Below are 13,843 nucleotides of genomic sequence, written 5' to 3'. Positions count from 1 at the left end.
ATGCAAGTGCGTGCGACAAAAATGAGCGCGCTGTTCAAACAAGCGGCTATGGGGCGGCTCGTCGCAGGAACTGTCTCATTCGGCCACGGTTTCGGCGCAGCGAATTATGAATCGCGCACACGCTAAGCTTCATGCCGTGAAATTGAGGCCGAGACCTTACCACTACATTAAAGCGATTCCAAAGACGCAACGGAATTACCACACAACAATGCGGACAAATGGGCCTCCGGCAAGCCTCCGCAAAACAAACCAAAACTGATGGATGGATGATAATGGCTTTATCCTTCGTATCGAGCGGCATGTGTATGGATAAATGAATAATAATGGCTTTACCCGTTGTACCGGGCGGTAGCTTTCGCCACCTAGCCTATACTTCCCTCATTGCAACAATGTGGCCAGATGAAAATTCGAATGTCGCCAACAGTTGCACTTGCTGCGTAATATTTTGTAATCACTAGTTTGAAATACTGGCTGAGTGGAAACATTATTTGTCGCAAAAAGTTTAAAAACAAAAACTACTAGTTGCGTGACAATCAACTTGCTTTTAAGCGCCTAAACAGTATTACACTTGCATAAACCGCCAAGCGCTCAAGCAGACGACAGCCTTTTCGAGCGGCAGTTGACGCATGCAAGTTTGAGAGACCTTTGATGAGAGGTTCGTGCGTTGATTGATATGGCGAGTGAAGACGACTTTAAAGAAATTCGTCACTATTTCACGGACGAAGAATGGAAGGGGCTTTCGGAATACGTGAAGACGCGGTATGCGAACATAAAAGAGAACTACGAGCTGATGGTGAAGCTGGGTGAGTGAACACTTTTCATTGCCTTCCTTCGGAGCTGTCTGAAAAAAACGCCTTGCTTCAGCAGTTTTCCGCGATTCATATATTTCATAACTACCAGAATGAAGCGATTTTAAACGCAACAGCAGTGCATATTACAAAATTGCATGAGGCGCCTCAATTTGAAAGTTTGAGTGAAAAGTTTTTGGGGCCGAGATCAACGGCACACAGTCGTGCGCCTAAACAGACATCGCTGATTGCTAGCATAAAAGGAGATACAAGCAAAAACAGAATTGCGGATAACAGGTACGACTCTTATCTGCATATTTACAGAACTGAAGCCACCGCTTCCTGAATTTATGAAACCGAAACCGGCTCCACCTAAACCTCCAACAAAGTCAAACTCCCGTAAGTATGCAAAAAACTGTCACGCAAAGCCAATTGCTGATCAGTTCTTTTGTTTCTCCGACCACTTTCTTGCTTCAGTTGCTACGGCAAAATGCACGTCTCAGTCTCGGTTTCACGTACCTCAGCGATACCGGAGATAAGAGTTTTGTACAACTTAGCCTACAAGCATACAAACCAATATTTTGTGGAGTAAACAGTCAGCTTTCCAGATTGGACTGTCGAGCTACTCGTTGATGTGAGTGCGAGTTGTTTCTTTCCATATGCAAATGTAGGTATACGTCATGTTCTCAAGCTACATAGGATGGCTAGATATAGTGGAGGGCTCGGTATAAATTTAGACCAGCTGTACCAGTTACTGACGCTTTAATGTGCGGTGACACATCTCCCAGAACACGAGAGATTTGCATTTTGCCGCCATCAAAATGTCGCAGCGGGTAAAATATAGAAGAAAAAGACAACCATATATGTGCTGCCGAGGCAGGATTCGAACCTAGGATTACACCCGTACACATGCCGCGTATGGTGGTCTACCAACTCTACTCTAGTAATTGCAGTCTAAAAAAATAAAACTTGGAGCCAGGATAACTACATTCCTGAAAAAGAAAATGCAACAGCATTTCGAAGTTGGCCCACCCACAAATATTCCAGACGACCCCCCGAACTTTAGGCCCACCCGAGAAAATGGACTAAGGTGGATTAGTGTACAGTGACCTAGAATATTGGTAATTAGTGGGTAGATTAAGATCTATTTGTGGCTGGATTGAATTGGATTAGTGGAATTTATCAGGTGAATTCAGGGGGCACTTTGGCTCTCCAAAGTGCTGGAAGGCGAAAGCCTTTCCTGGCGCAGTGTTTGTATTTCATTTATTTGTTATATTCTATTTTACTTCTTTCATTACATTTTTATTTGTTTCTTGCTTATTAGAATTATTTTCTTTTTATTTATTTCCTGTTTTTAATTTTTCATATTTCATTTTGTTGTTTGTTTTCCTTTATTTTCTTAGCTGTTTTCTTTCTTCTCATTACGTTTTTTCATTTCATTTCTTATTTCTATTTCTTTTTTTAATGCATTTTAATTTTTTTCTAATTCTGATTTTTTTATTCCTTTTATTTTATTTATGAAACCCATGCGTCCACTAGATGCGCCTTTATTCATGCTCGAAGCTTGAGCATTCGTGGCAGAGTGGTAGCGCCTCCATTTCAAATGCCAAAGGCCCTGGTTCGATTCCCAGCCTCGCGGCGGCGACGACGGCCACCTGCGCCGCGCGTGACGTCACTCGGTTTCGCGCATGCGTAGAACTCGCCGTTCAGTTTCACGGCATACGCGAAGCTCGCTTCCGACCCTCGTAGTGAAGCTTTTCGCTCCAAAAGTTGTGTGGATATACAAGCGATACGGTTCCTTCTGCATCAGTACAAGTCTCTGCATTTGAATCCGAATTCGGAGATTCTCGGTAGGGTTATATGCCTGACCTGTGATTACGCCCTACCTGAATTAGTGGCGAAATTGATACTTAATAGACACCTCTGAAAATGGTCCTTCAATTCCAGCCGGTGGTCATTGATCACCATCATTACAGTGTGCCGACAAATTTCTCAGGTTACTGTACTCAAATATTACCAAAAAAACTTCAGCACTAACCAAAACCACATTTATGGCCTCTTAAGGAAAGGTCATTTGAGGTACAGCATATATCAGTAAAAATTTAAAGCAGGTCTTCACCTCTGCGATAAAAGGGAGAATCAGAGGTGTGCTGCGGATATCCACACTTTTCGAGTACCGTTTCTTAATGTAGCTTTGTTTAATTGTGTCACAAGGTGGATAAAAATTGGACGGGACACTTAAGGTGCGCCTTAAGGGTATGACGCGATGGCCTAATGGGTTAATTCCCATGTATGCAGATGGTCATTCACTACTTTACATTCGTAGATCCCTTGGAGTCCTTGTACTCCTCCTGGTGCAGTTGTGTAGCTGTTATAAATGATATATGCCACTGCCCTGCGATTCCAGGTGCTCCCAGCACTGGACCTTGTGCGGCCCAGGTTGCTCTTTCCGAGCCACCAACCATTTATTTAACTGCCACCTCCTATGGTGGGAGGTTTTCTCTCCCTATCCACAGGCAGGTTGGGATGACGGCGCCAGGTCACGTGACCTAGGTGACCCACCCCCCCCCCCCCCCCCCTGCCTCCTAGGTTGCTCTCCGGGCACCACCTGCCGGAGACATGCTCGTGATTTTTCTCCGACAACGCTGTCACTGGGTTTTGCGGACAACGGGTCTTTTACGTTGTCGCGTTAAAAAGTTGCACTTAGCTTTATACTGCCTGTACTTGTACGTCTGGCGAGCGCAGTTTATTAAGCACCGATCGGAGCTCTTTAACTTCCCTTCGAGCTTGTTTTGCTATCACGTTGTTGTTAGCTTTAGGTATTTTCACCTGCGAACGTTTTGAGAGTTTCCTTCACTTTCCTTCTTTTTTTAATTCCATACTTACTGAAACACCATCGGAATCTTCGACCTTGAACACGCATCTGAAACTCCGTCTGTTTTATCCATTTCTTTCGGCAAAACAAGAAAGGAGTTCACATTCCTGTTTTTAGTGCGCCTTATCAACTCTACTGATTACTTTCAGGCACCCAGAGTCGAAACCATGGCAAGCAAATCAAGGACACGCAGGTAAGGGTTTAGTTCTGCGCAGGTAGGCCTTTATTGCAACCTGCAGTGGGCCAACGCTTAATTGCAATTAAGCTGGTAATGCCTTATCCTTCATCATCCTGTCTTTGTCTTTGGAAACTGAAATAAGTTTAAGCTTCAGTACTCCTCCGACGAAAAGTATTCTTTAGCAAGAGAGACGTTAAAAATATGTTAAACCGCACAGTACACTAGCACTAATCGCATGACGAAACAATTCAATGAGCCTATTTCTTCCATTACTGTCTCTTTGTCTTCTGCTTGGTATGCTGCACTGCGGAATGAGCTTTTTTTCGCAGTTGTTTAATGCGGCTTATTTGCGCACGTCATAATCAGGCCCATTTGACAAAGAACGAGAGCTCAAGCCGGATACAGAAGACCGCTGCTCGGCGCCGACAGCTGTGGGCTCCTCCGGTAAAAGGACACAGTGCCGAAACAGAGAAGAGAGGGTTTTCAGAAGATTGCTACCGTGTCGAGACAGGTAAGTTATCAGTTTCCTCACCCTTGCAGAGAAATCGTCTCCATTGCATCTGTTTATTCGCTGTAATCTCCGGTGCTTGAGCGACCACTTGGAGAGGTTCCTAGAAACGGACTGTTTGAAATATAACATATTTTAGGAGAATACTCTCAGTCGTGGGGGACGTCAGTTCATTACAAAATTAATCCGATTAGCTAGCTCGTTACCTAAGGTTTACTGACATTTAATGAACTCCTTCTTACGGTTTGTGGGTTCCACAAAGGTTGCGCTGCCTGCCTCTGCCTCTCTTTGAACTGCACCATCCTCCTTAGGTTTCCCTTATCATTCCCTGGTTCGGGTGAAACAACTTTGATTTGCACGGTGTAGTGTTTTCTGGCGAACGATTGGTGCCACACGCTGATCACATATGGAGTTTTCCTTAACCCATAAACTAATGAAATAATAGGCAACGCTTTTGGATACAACTTGCTTTATACGCATACACACAAAGCGCGATCTATTCCTGGCCTATGCGACGAGCATGTATGCGTATGTGGGAGGTGGTAATACCTTACATATCCCATCTTATTCGCCTCAGTTACCGCTGCAAATGGGGCTGACGACAGGCGCTACCCAAAGCGTGCAGTCAAGGAAGTCAGCTACGCGCAGGAAGGCGAAGACAGCGGCCAGGGGTCGTCCGGCCAGCCCTCCTGTGAGTGTGCGGGTTCCTGGAGGAAGCCCGCTTGTTTGGTTATTCGATGTACACCCCGACTATCCCTAATAAGGATATTCAGCGAGGGGTACTCAGTGAGACCAGAGAAGCAAGTGACGTACCCATCGCCGTGAAGAGCTAGTGTGGCAGTAGATTTTTGGGAGCATACGCGACGAATTATTGCAGGCTGTTTTGCAACCAAAGGTTAGAAGGGAGAAAAAAAAGCATTAAGTGTTGGGTGCATGACTATGCAGGAGTGCACTCTCTGAGAGTTGGCTAAAATAAAGCCTAATGACACAGCAAGACTACCCCAAACGAAAATGGAGGCTGGGAAGAGTTTCGTCTTTGGTATCTCATGATGAAAAAAAAACTTTTCTAGTTGAATTTCCAGCTGGAGTGATATTTGGGCGTGTAAAAGAGACTCGAGCTGGAACAAAACTCCAGCTGAAAATTTTCCACCTGGAAGCAAGAACTGCTCCCTGTGGACACAAAATTCCGAGTAAATATTCCAGCTGAAAAAAAAATGCAATTCTAGCTGGAATTGAAGGTTTGCAGCTGGAAAGGCATGATCTGCAGTTCACACATTTCACCTGGGATTGTTACACCTGGCTAACTTCTTCGGAAAAATTTTATTACAGACGCAATCACGCGGTTATCAGCCAAGTTTCCGCTGAGTGTCACTGAAACAGTCTGTTAGGAGACGTGTGCTAACAAAACAACAAAAAAAGAAAGGAATCGGCAGAGTTTTTGACAATGGTATGGGCTTAAGTTTTCAGACATCAGTTAATTACTACGGATTACGTACAGTTTGATGTTTTACTCTGCTGGGGATTGGTGTTTGGGTTTTGTTTTCAATAAAAGAAGCTTGATAAGCTGCAACTTGTTTGCTTTTTATCTCAGAATCGTAAGATTCCGTTGAAACTGCGACAAGCCATGCTTATAGCAAGTATCCTGTGATCAAATGCAGCCTCGCTTGAGACATCTTCCAGCGGGTCCCGCTACCCGAGACGCCAACGAAAAGAGGTCAACTACATGGAATGCGACGACAGCTCCGACGAGGAATACCTATGTGAGTTGTCTATAAAAACCGGTTCCTATAAAAACAAGTTATTTAAAAGCATCCTACACGATAGAAAACCTAGAAAGTGCATGGATACCTGTACTACAGGGCGGCGTGTCTACAATGTTAGGAGGTCTTAGAAAAGATCCTTTAGAGCTGGCCTTGGCTGTTTAGACTCCGGGGCGGCTATAGTTGGATAACCCTTGCACTTTTGATCGCTCAGAAGGAGCGCAGTGACAGATGCCTTTGCCATCATTGCCTAATGAGGCTTGGCCGCAGTACTGAGGCTCATGAACTCACTTGAATAAGCGAGAACTGGATGCAGAAAGTCAGCATCGTCAGTGGCAAAACCCCGGACTGGATACTCTGCTTCCAGTTTGCGATGACTGTGGGATCGACCACCCTGGCGACTGCCCCGAGCACGGACCATTGACCCACGTCAAGGACGCGGAGGTGAGTGCGAAGCGCGTGAACATTGGATGGTGATTCTGAAACACTGTCCTCAGACCTCGTCCGGTTTCGGCCGACACAGAGTGAGTCAATGAAAAATGCGAGCAGCGAGCTTGCCAAGCAGATCGAAACAGTGGTCTGTAACGTAAGAATGTGCCTTCATCTTAATGGAGCTCTCGACTGTGGCAATTCTGTCTCCATCCTTTCACTGTCTCGCGCGTCTTTTCATTATTTCAGCCCGTTTCATCATCAGCCTGACTACGCTCACTGCAGGGCAAAGGTCCCACGTCTCTGTAATTATAATCCTACCCTTGCCAGTTGCAGCCACTCTATCCACGCAAACTTCTTAACCTCACTCAACTATTGCATTTGCATTCAAGCAAACGCAAATGAAGAGAATTGTCGAGTCTCAAACTTCAGCTCCAGAGAGCACTGTAGTCTGTGGATTTCCAGTGCTGTAGAAAACGGTAGCCAGAGGCATTGCAGGCAGCTTCAAATGGCCACGCCGTCCGCAGGTGGACGCCGGGGACCCGCTTCGCGCCAACAAGACCCTCCCCGACGGCCTGTCCATCAGCCGCTCCACCATCAAAGGGGCCCAGTACGGCGTGTTCACGCTGAAACCACTGCCCAAGAGGATCTACTTTGGCCCTTACGAGGGCGTCAAGGTGGAGGACAACGGAGAGGGCAACGGCTATACCTGGCAGGTGCGTCGGACACAAGACATCATTGGAACCACTGAGGCAGCAGCGGTTAGAGTACTTTTTGTGCTTTACGACGGCAGTTAGATGGTTACCAACAAGACATACTTCCACGTAATGTGAATATCTGCCATCAGATATGTTGCAAAGGTACTTTCAGTGAGTGGTCTAACTATTTCTAGCTTCCAGGATAGACCTGCATTAACCTATGCACCATAGAAATGCTCACTTCGAAGCTCTCTCAGCATACTCTTCCATTTATGGAATACAGGTGAAAATCTGTTGTGGCGTAATGTTTGCCTTACTAAAATAATAGCGCGGCACCATGGTTCTGTATAACAGCGTAGTATGCAACACGCTTTGGTTGAATACAGCTTCGCAAACCATCGGTGTGGGCATTTTTACTGTATTCTACACTTCAGCGTCAGGCTAACATTCAGAAAAATCAACCTTCAAACATTCTTTTTGGAAAGTTTCTTTGATTCTTCACTCTGTCAGCATTTTTCATAGAGTATTTCAGGGCGCCCCGAAGCTAATGCTGAGGACAGATCATCCGGGCGAATTTTTTTCCCGGTTTGTCCGCAGATTCGCAAAGACGGCGAGGTGTACCTGGTGGACGGTCGTCCGCTGGACAAGTCCAACTGGATGCGCTACGTGAACTGCGCGGCGAGTCCGCAGGAGCAGAATCTGGTGGCCTTCAGGCGCGATGGCAACATCTACTACCGGACACCAAAGGCCGTGGGCGCTGGCGAGGAGCTCTTCGTGTGGTACGGCACAGCATTCGCCCGGGAGCTGGGGCTTCTCGGCAAGCCACGAGGTTCGGGGCCAACCGCGGAAGGTGAGGGTCTCGTCATTTCACGCCAGCGACAAACAGCTCCAAATGGGTTGGGTGAGCTGATTAATGTTGAAAAGAGAGGTTGATGATCTCTCGATGGCACGACACACTAGAACCTGAATGCATCTGAACCTTGAGTCGAGTGCTGAGGCGTGTTGCATTGCAGGAGTTTTACTTGCGTTGGAACGAAACCCAACTTTCTCATGCACAAAATATGTGACCCTCGTTTTCACGTTTCAATTCTCGAAAACTAGGAGCGTAAAAAAAAGGAAATTTTTTGGAGTTCAAATTCAGTTTATAATTCAGGTTATTTATCAGACATTTAGTACATACTTCTTTTTTGGCATTTTTCAGCAAAATAAAATTTTGTATGAGAACGGATTTTCGTTCAAGGCACATAATGTTTAATTTCTAGTCATTACTTCATAAAGAGCACGTCATTGACAAGTTGAACGAAAAACTGCGTGAATTATTGTGTACATTATTATAATCACCTACGCAGCCCTTCTGCGTCCATACAAGGTCTACCCGCGTCTGTTTGTACATCTCAAAACCATTCCTTCAGCTTCGGGACGTTAAGCCCCAATAAACCAAACCAAACCATTCCTTCAGCATTAGAGCGTCCATTTTTAAGCGCATGAGTACTGAAACAAGACGTCGTTTGTGGGGGTTCCGATTTGTTCCAATGATGCGAACAAGACGTCCTTAATATGTCGTTAAATTAATAAGCCTCATGACTAATAGCTAGGCTTTAAAAGATGTTTAAAATCATCAGTCGGCTAATAAATCTCTCCTCTGGAATAAGCACAAGGTTGGTTTGGTTGGGTTTGGTTTATGGCGTTTAACGTCCGAAAGCGACTCAGGCTATGAGAGATGCTGTAGTGAAGGGCTCCGGAAATTTCGACCACCTGGGGTTCTTAGCATACACTGAGATTGCACAGTACACGGGCCTCTTGAATTTCTCCTCCAAAGAAATTCAAACACCCCGGCCAGCATTTTAAAAGATGTTTAAGATCATCAGTGGGCTAATAAATCTCTCCTCTGGAATAAGCACAAAGTATTCGTTAACTGTCGGGTGAGTTCCTTGAGCACTAAAAAAGGTATATTCACTATGGGAGACGCACTTGTAGGTAAATGTCAGATTTCACGTGATTTTTAAGAAGCCTCTCTGGTGTGTCCGAATCGGGTGAAATCAGGTTTTACTTGGAAACGAAGGGCCCTAAATATATAGCAGCTGGATACAAGTTAAGTCTGCAGTGAAGCTCCGCCCACATTCAACCTCCGCGCATAGAATTCCTCCATGACAAAAAAGTAGTCCGTTGTTAATACTTCACTTGTTACCTAAACAGGAAACTAATCACAAGAAAAAAATTATAATCTCTAGAATTTTAATTCCTGGCTTGTTTAACAGTCAAACACAAAAAACCTGATTTCGTTTACTGTTGTGATTAGTTAGCGGAGTAATAGGCGTAGGTGAATACCAGGTTATGAAAAATGTATTTTAATGGCTAACGCGTCATGTGAAAGAAGAAAATATGCAAGTAAAATGGTGTCCATGGTCCTTTAAAGGCGACCCAATTGAAGCGATTTACCTGAGGAACACTGGAGAACAGTAAATTGGTACATTTACCTTTCGCCAGTGTTTCTCAGGTAAATTGCTCCAGGTGGATGGGCCTTCTGGCGGCTGTTCGCTGCCGACCAATCTCGCCGGAAGCTGCCAATGCAGATTGTCAGGGCGAACAAATCAGGGGGTGACCGTGTCGGACTTCCGCCCACCTCTACATGCCGTTCTGCGTTCGGGCAACATGGCGGCGCCCGTCGAAGCAGGGCCTCTCACTTCATTACTAATTCGTCGTTGCCGCTACACTGCGCCTCAAAAAGGAATTCTGAGAATGGACCAACTAGCCCCACAACGCATATTACTGAGCCTCACGGTCACGACAAACGAAAGGCGCGCAAAGCTTTCGCTCTGTGTGAAGATGCCTGCAGAAAAAGAAACTTTCGCAATAAAACATGCCAGATTTTCAGATTTCTCCTGGAGTTCTCCGCATATTGCACAAGGCGATGAAAACAAAGCAATAGTAACCATTCTGCGCCCGTCTGTACACGTGAATTTGTGATTATTGAAGCTTGATGCTGGAACCCGTTCACGAGTCTGTTCTGTTCTGTTTGTTCTTTCTGCACTCAGACAATGGAGACCACGAACCCGAATCGCAATCGGTCTTCTCCTGCGACACATGCGGCGATCTCTTTGCCGCGCAAGGCCACCTGGTGAAACACAGGCTGCGCAAGCACCCGCAGAGGCCACAGGGAAGGCACCGCTGTGCCCACTGCCCCTACTCCAACGATTACATGTAAGACAAGATTTGACTGCTCGCCACGTTTGGGTGCTTTTAATGTGTATACGTACACCTACTACTTTGCAACAAATAAGTGTTCTCCATTATTTAGATTTAAAAAGTGTGGGAAGGGGTGGGGGCAATAGCATGGTTTGACAAGAGTTACAACCGGATGCAGTGCTATTACAGAGGGATGTAAAAGATATACTGTGGCCTCCTCCACCGTTTTTTAGACATGTTCTGTCTTCCTCTGGGGAGTGGCGAAAATTTGGCTGCTACCCGTAGAAAACAAGCGATGAAGACACGAGAATCCAGTTCAGAGGCAACAAAGCCTGCTAAGTGGCTAGCGTATGTTTAAGAGCTGTCGCCATCTGTCGCAAGCGACCGTCACTAGAATGAACATATGCTGTGAGAGCTGGTGGTTGGTTTTCAAACAGGGGAGGTGCGCATTCGCGGAGCTGCCGTGTGGAAAAAGCAGAACTGGATCCGCGGCCACGGGTGGCAACACGCATGCAGTGGGCAGCTTAGTTTTCATCCTCTGCGTCGTCAGTGAGGCTTGCATGCTTAGCGTGCCGGCATCCCTGTTTTAATGCGAAAACATTTCTTGTGTCATGAGTGGCGTGCACAGGGCTTGTTTGCAGAGCGTGTCGTCAGAGCATGTCTGCACGAACTGTCAGTCATCCATTATAGGGGTAATTAGTACAACTGTTGATTGAATAATTATGCAATTGATACAAATTAATAATTAATTTGTCATGGGTATAATTAGATGTCGATCAATTAATTGGTCAAATTAACCAATTAGTTGGTTTAGTGAACTGTTTCACCAATAGTGGATAATTAATCGAATATGTGAAGTATTTAATAACTCAATTAATAAAATAAAAATAAAATCTAGTAAGTCCACATACTGATGCATTATTTGTGTTATTAACTGCCTGAATTAGTACATTTAGGGAATTACTTTGCACATTCGTCGGTAATTGAGTCGATTTGATGAAATAATTATTGAAATAATTATTTCATTAGTACTTTTGTGCGCTGACTTGACGCTCTAGCAATTGCACCCACGCCTTTGGATGTGGTACAACCGGAGTCGGAGCGAAAGCACGACTTTAGAAACGGCAGAGGAATAAAGAAACTGACGCGCAGCAACATAATCGGCAGCAGTGAGAGAAATGCTTTCCCACTGCTGCACCTAAGCAGACTCAAGTGCATCCCTGGAATTTTCTTCCGTTGTCACCCACCCAGATGCCACGTCACCAGACACGAGCGGACCCACACGGGTGAGCGGCCCTTCGTGTGCCCGGAGTGCGGGAAGGGCTTCAAACATCGGCCTCATCTCACCCGCCACCTGCTGGTCCACTCTGGGGAGAGGCCGCATGAGTGCGCGGACTGCGGACAGCGCTTCAACCAAGCGTCCAATCTGTGGAGTCACCGCAGGGAGCAGCACTCTGTGGACGGCGGGGCTAAATCCCACCTGTGTCCCCACTGCGGAAAGGGGTTCAGCCGGAGGGGCGACCTCAACACTCACCTGCTGACACACACGGGAGAGAAACCCCACGCCTGCTCACAGTGCGGGGAGAGGTTCGCGCAACGCGGCCATGCCACGAGTCACGAGAGGGTGGTGCATTACCGCCAGTACAGGCTGCACTGCCCCCACTGCGGGAAAGGGTTCAGGGACATGGCCAACATGAGAAAGCATGTGCGCACACGCCACGACTCTGCTGCGGAAGAGGAGTGAGGGACTCGGTACAGGTGGAGGCACACGCGAGGGAGGGAGGGAGGAAGTACGTCAGTCGCAGAGCCGACATGAAACAAGGGTGAACAAACAAGGAAAGGAAAGGTGAAGGCAGTTACCCTGAAGGGCTAACTTGACTGACAGATCCTAGGTGTATGGGCGAAGCACCTACGCGCACGGGCGTACGCTGGAGTCTGTATGCGCATGCGCGAGGCGCAACGCGCGAGCAGGCGCGATTGGGGCGCACATACCTGTCCAGATATCGGCGCCTGCGCACGGCCGCGTCGGAAGCGGGGTTCGGTTAACAACAACGGGAGGACCACGGGACTCTCGGTGACTCTTTTCTTCGTGGCTTGAAGCTCTTACAGGTTCCCCCAAGTTTTCTGGGAATCCTTGCATCTCCCCAGCCAGCAGCATTTGACAATGCAACTTAGTGGCAGCAAGTTTGGCATTTGAGCTATTTATTCTAGACTAATTATTGTTTGTGGTAACACTTTGCGACTTGTAGATTGCACTCGTGTTCACAACCAACCCTGTAACGTCCCTGCAACTAGTTGTGTCAATAAAAAGTGAATACATAAAGGAACGTGTCACCCTTTGATCAGTGTAACATGGATCTAACCGCCATGAACATGTCAACTGTATGAGCTATTCGTATAGCTTTTTTTTTCCTAAAGCCCAGAGCTATGGTGAATAAAGAATACTGATGAACCCCAAACACGAAAAATAAAATCTGGCTGCATCGTGCTGTCAGTTTCGCTGCAGTCTGTATTGCTGCCTTCACGCTAGGATTTGCAGAATATCCTATACTCACGTATGGAGTTACCAAGGTAAGTGACGGAAGCTTGTGTCATGCCCGAATGATCAAACAAAGTTGTTTATATACATGGTAGTGCGCGCCTAGTGCGCTGTGTTCTAGTGTGCGCGACAGCCTCTGTATCATATGAAACAATTCTGGACAAAAGCATTTTTGAGTGGGAAACTGTTTATGAACGCAATTTGTTCATGCAATGTAAGATTTCACTGTAACAATAAACATATCTGCACATCACCCTACGACACTCTTGTGCATTTTTTCTACTAACATTTTCACTATCGTCAAAAGCATTTTCATTTGTTTTCTATGGCAGTCTTATCTGTTCGATGCGATCGATGAAAACAAGTTAAAACAAAGGTTTTGCTAAATATCAAAAGAATGGGTAATCACCTTCAATATTTCTGTAGCAGTGCCTTAAAATTTTTGAATTTTCAAAATTTTTGTCTCAGAATGTTGGACATTACCACCTGACACAAAGCTATAGCACCAATGAATTGAGCTCCTTTTTCCGCCCGCGCTAAGGATGACGACTGAATGCCAAAGACGAAAGCTGACAACTACCTGCACAGACTATAATGCTCACCTTCACTGGCCTTCCGCTTTGCAGAGTCTTTAACCAACGTATATTCCTACATATCCTGAACAATGCTTCAGTTGCGTCGTGAAAGAAATGTCGACTTTTATTTGATTCAACACCCTGGAACAGCGTCTTGTGGACAAGCAGAACATCGACAGCGCCGCGTATCGTAGAAAACGGCATTCTTTGAGCACATACAGACCCGCAGTCATAAGTTCGTGAATACTATAAATAAAAAAAGAAACGATCTGACCATCGCTTTTGCATGCTGTCCTCAATAATTATA

General features: G+C 45.9%; 1 protein-coding gene across 1 annotated transcript; it reads left to right on the top strand.

Annotated features, from left to right (window-relative positions):
- The first annotated feature begins 673 nt into the window (after window positions 1-673).
- On the top strand, window positions 674-12,166 carry LOC149329371 (histone-lysine N-methyltransferase PRDM7-like). The gene is made up of 11 exons (XM_089559233.1): window positions 674-803; window positions 1,113-1,187; window positions 3,813-3,856; window positions 4,208-4,352; window positions 4,927-5,040; window positions 6,008-6,109; window positions 6,477-6,553; window positions 7,066-7,254; window positions 7,834-8,086; window positions 10,272-10,437; window positions 11,674-12,166. Exons 1-11 carry the CDS (start codon window positions 674-676, stop codon window positions 12,164-12,166), a joined length of 1,788 nt encoding a protein of 595 aa, XP_089415359.1.
- The last annotated feature ends 1,677 nt before the right edge of the window (window positions 12,167-13,843 follow it).

Source organism: Amblyomma mixtum, chromosome 9, assembly GCF_055824585.1.
Source record: "Amblyomma mixtum isolate Tamu chromosome 9, ASM5582458v1, whole genome shotgun sequence".
Classification (NCBI taxonomy): domain Eukaryota; kingdom Metazoa; phylum Arthropoda; class Arachnida; order Ixodida; family Ixodidae; genus Amblyomma; species Amblyomma mixtum.
This window is presented reverse-complemented; position numbering and strand designations above follow the sequence as displayed.

What these genes read in the sequence shown, in the direction of transcription:
- LOC149329371 (XM_089559233.1), top strand. Translation starts at nt 674, where the DNA reads ATGGCGAGTGAAGACGACTTTAAAGAAATTCGTCACTATTTCACGGAC. An exon ending in TTGCTACCGTGTCGAGACAG is followed by an intron (nt 4,353 to 4,926) that starts GTAAGTTATCAG and finishes TATTCGCCTCAG; the next exon opens with TTACCGCTGCAAATGGGGCT. An exon ending in GCAACGGCTATACCTGGCAG is followed by an intron (nt 7,255 to 7,833) that starts GTGCGTCGGACA and finishes GTTTGTCCGCAG; the next exon opens with ATTCGCAAAGACGGCGAGGT.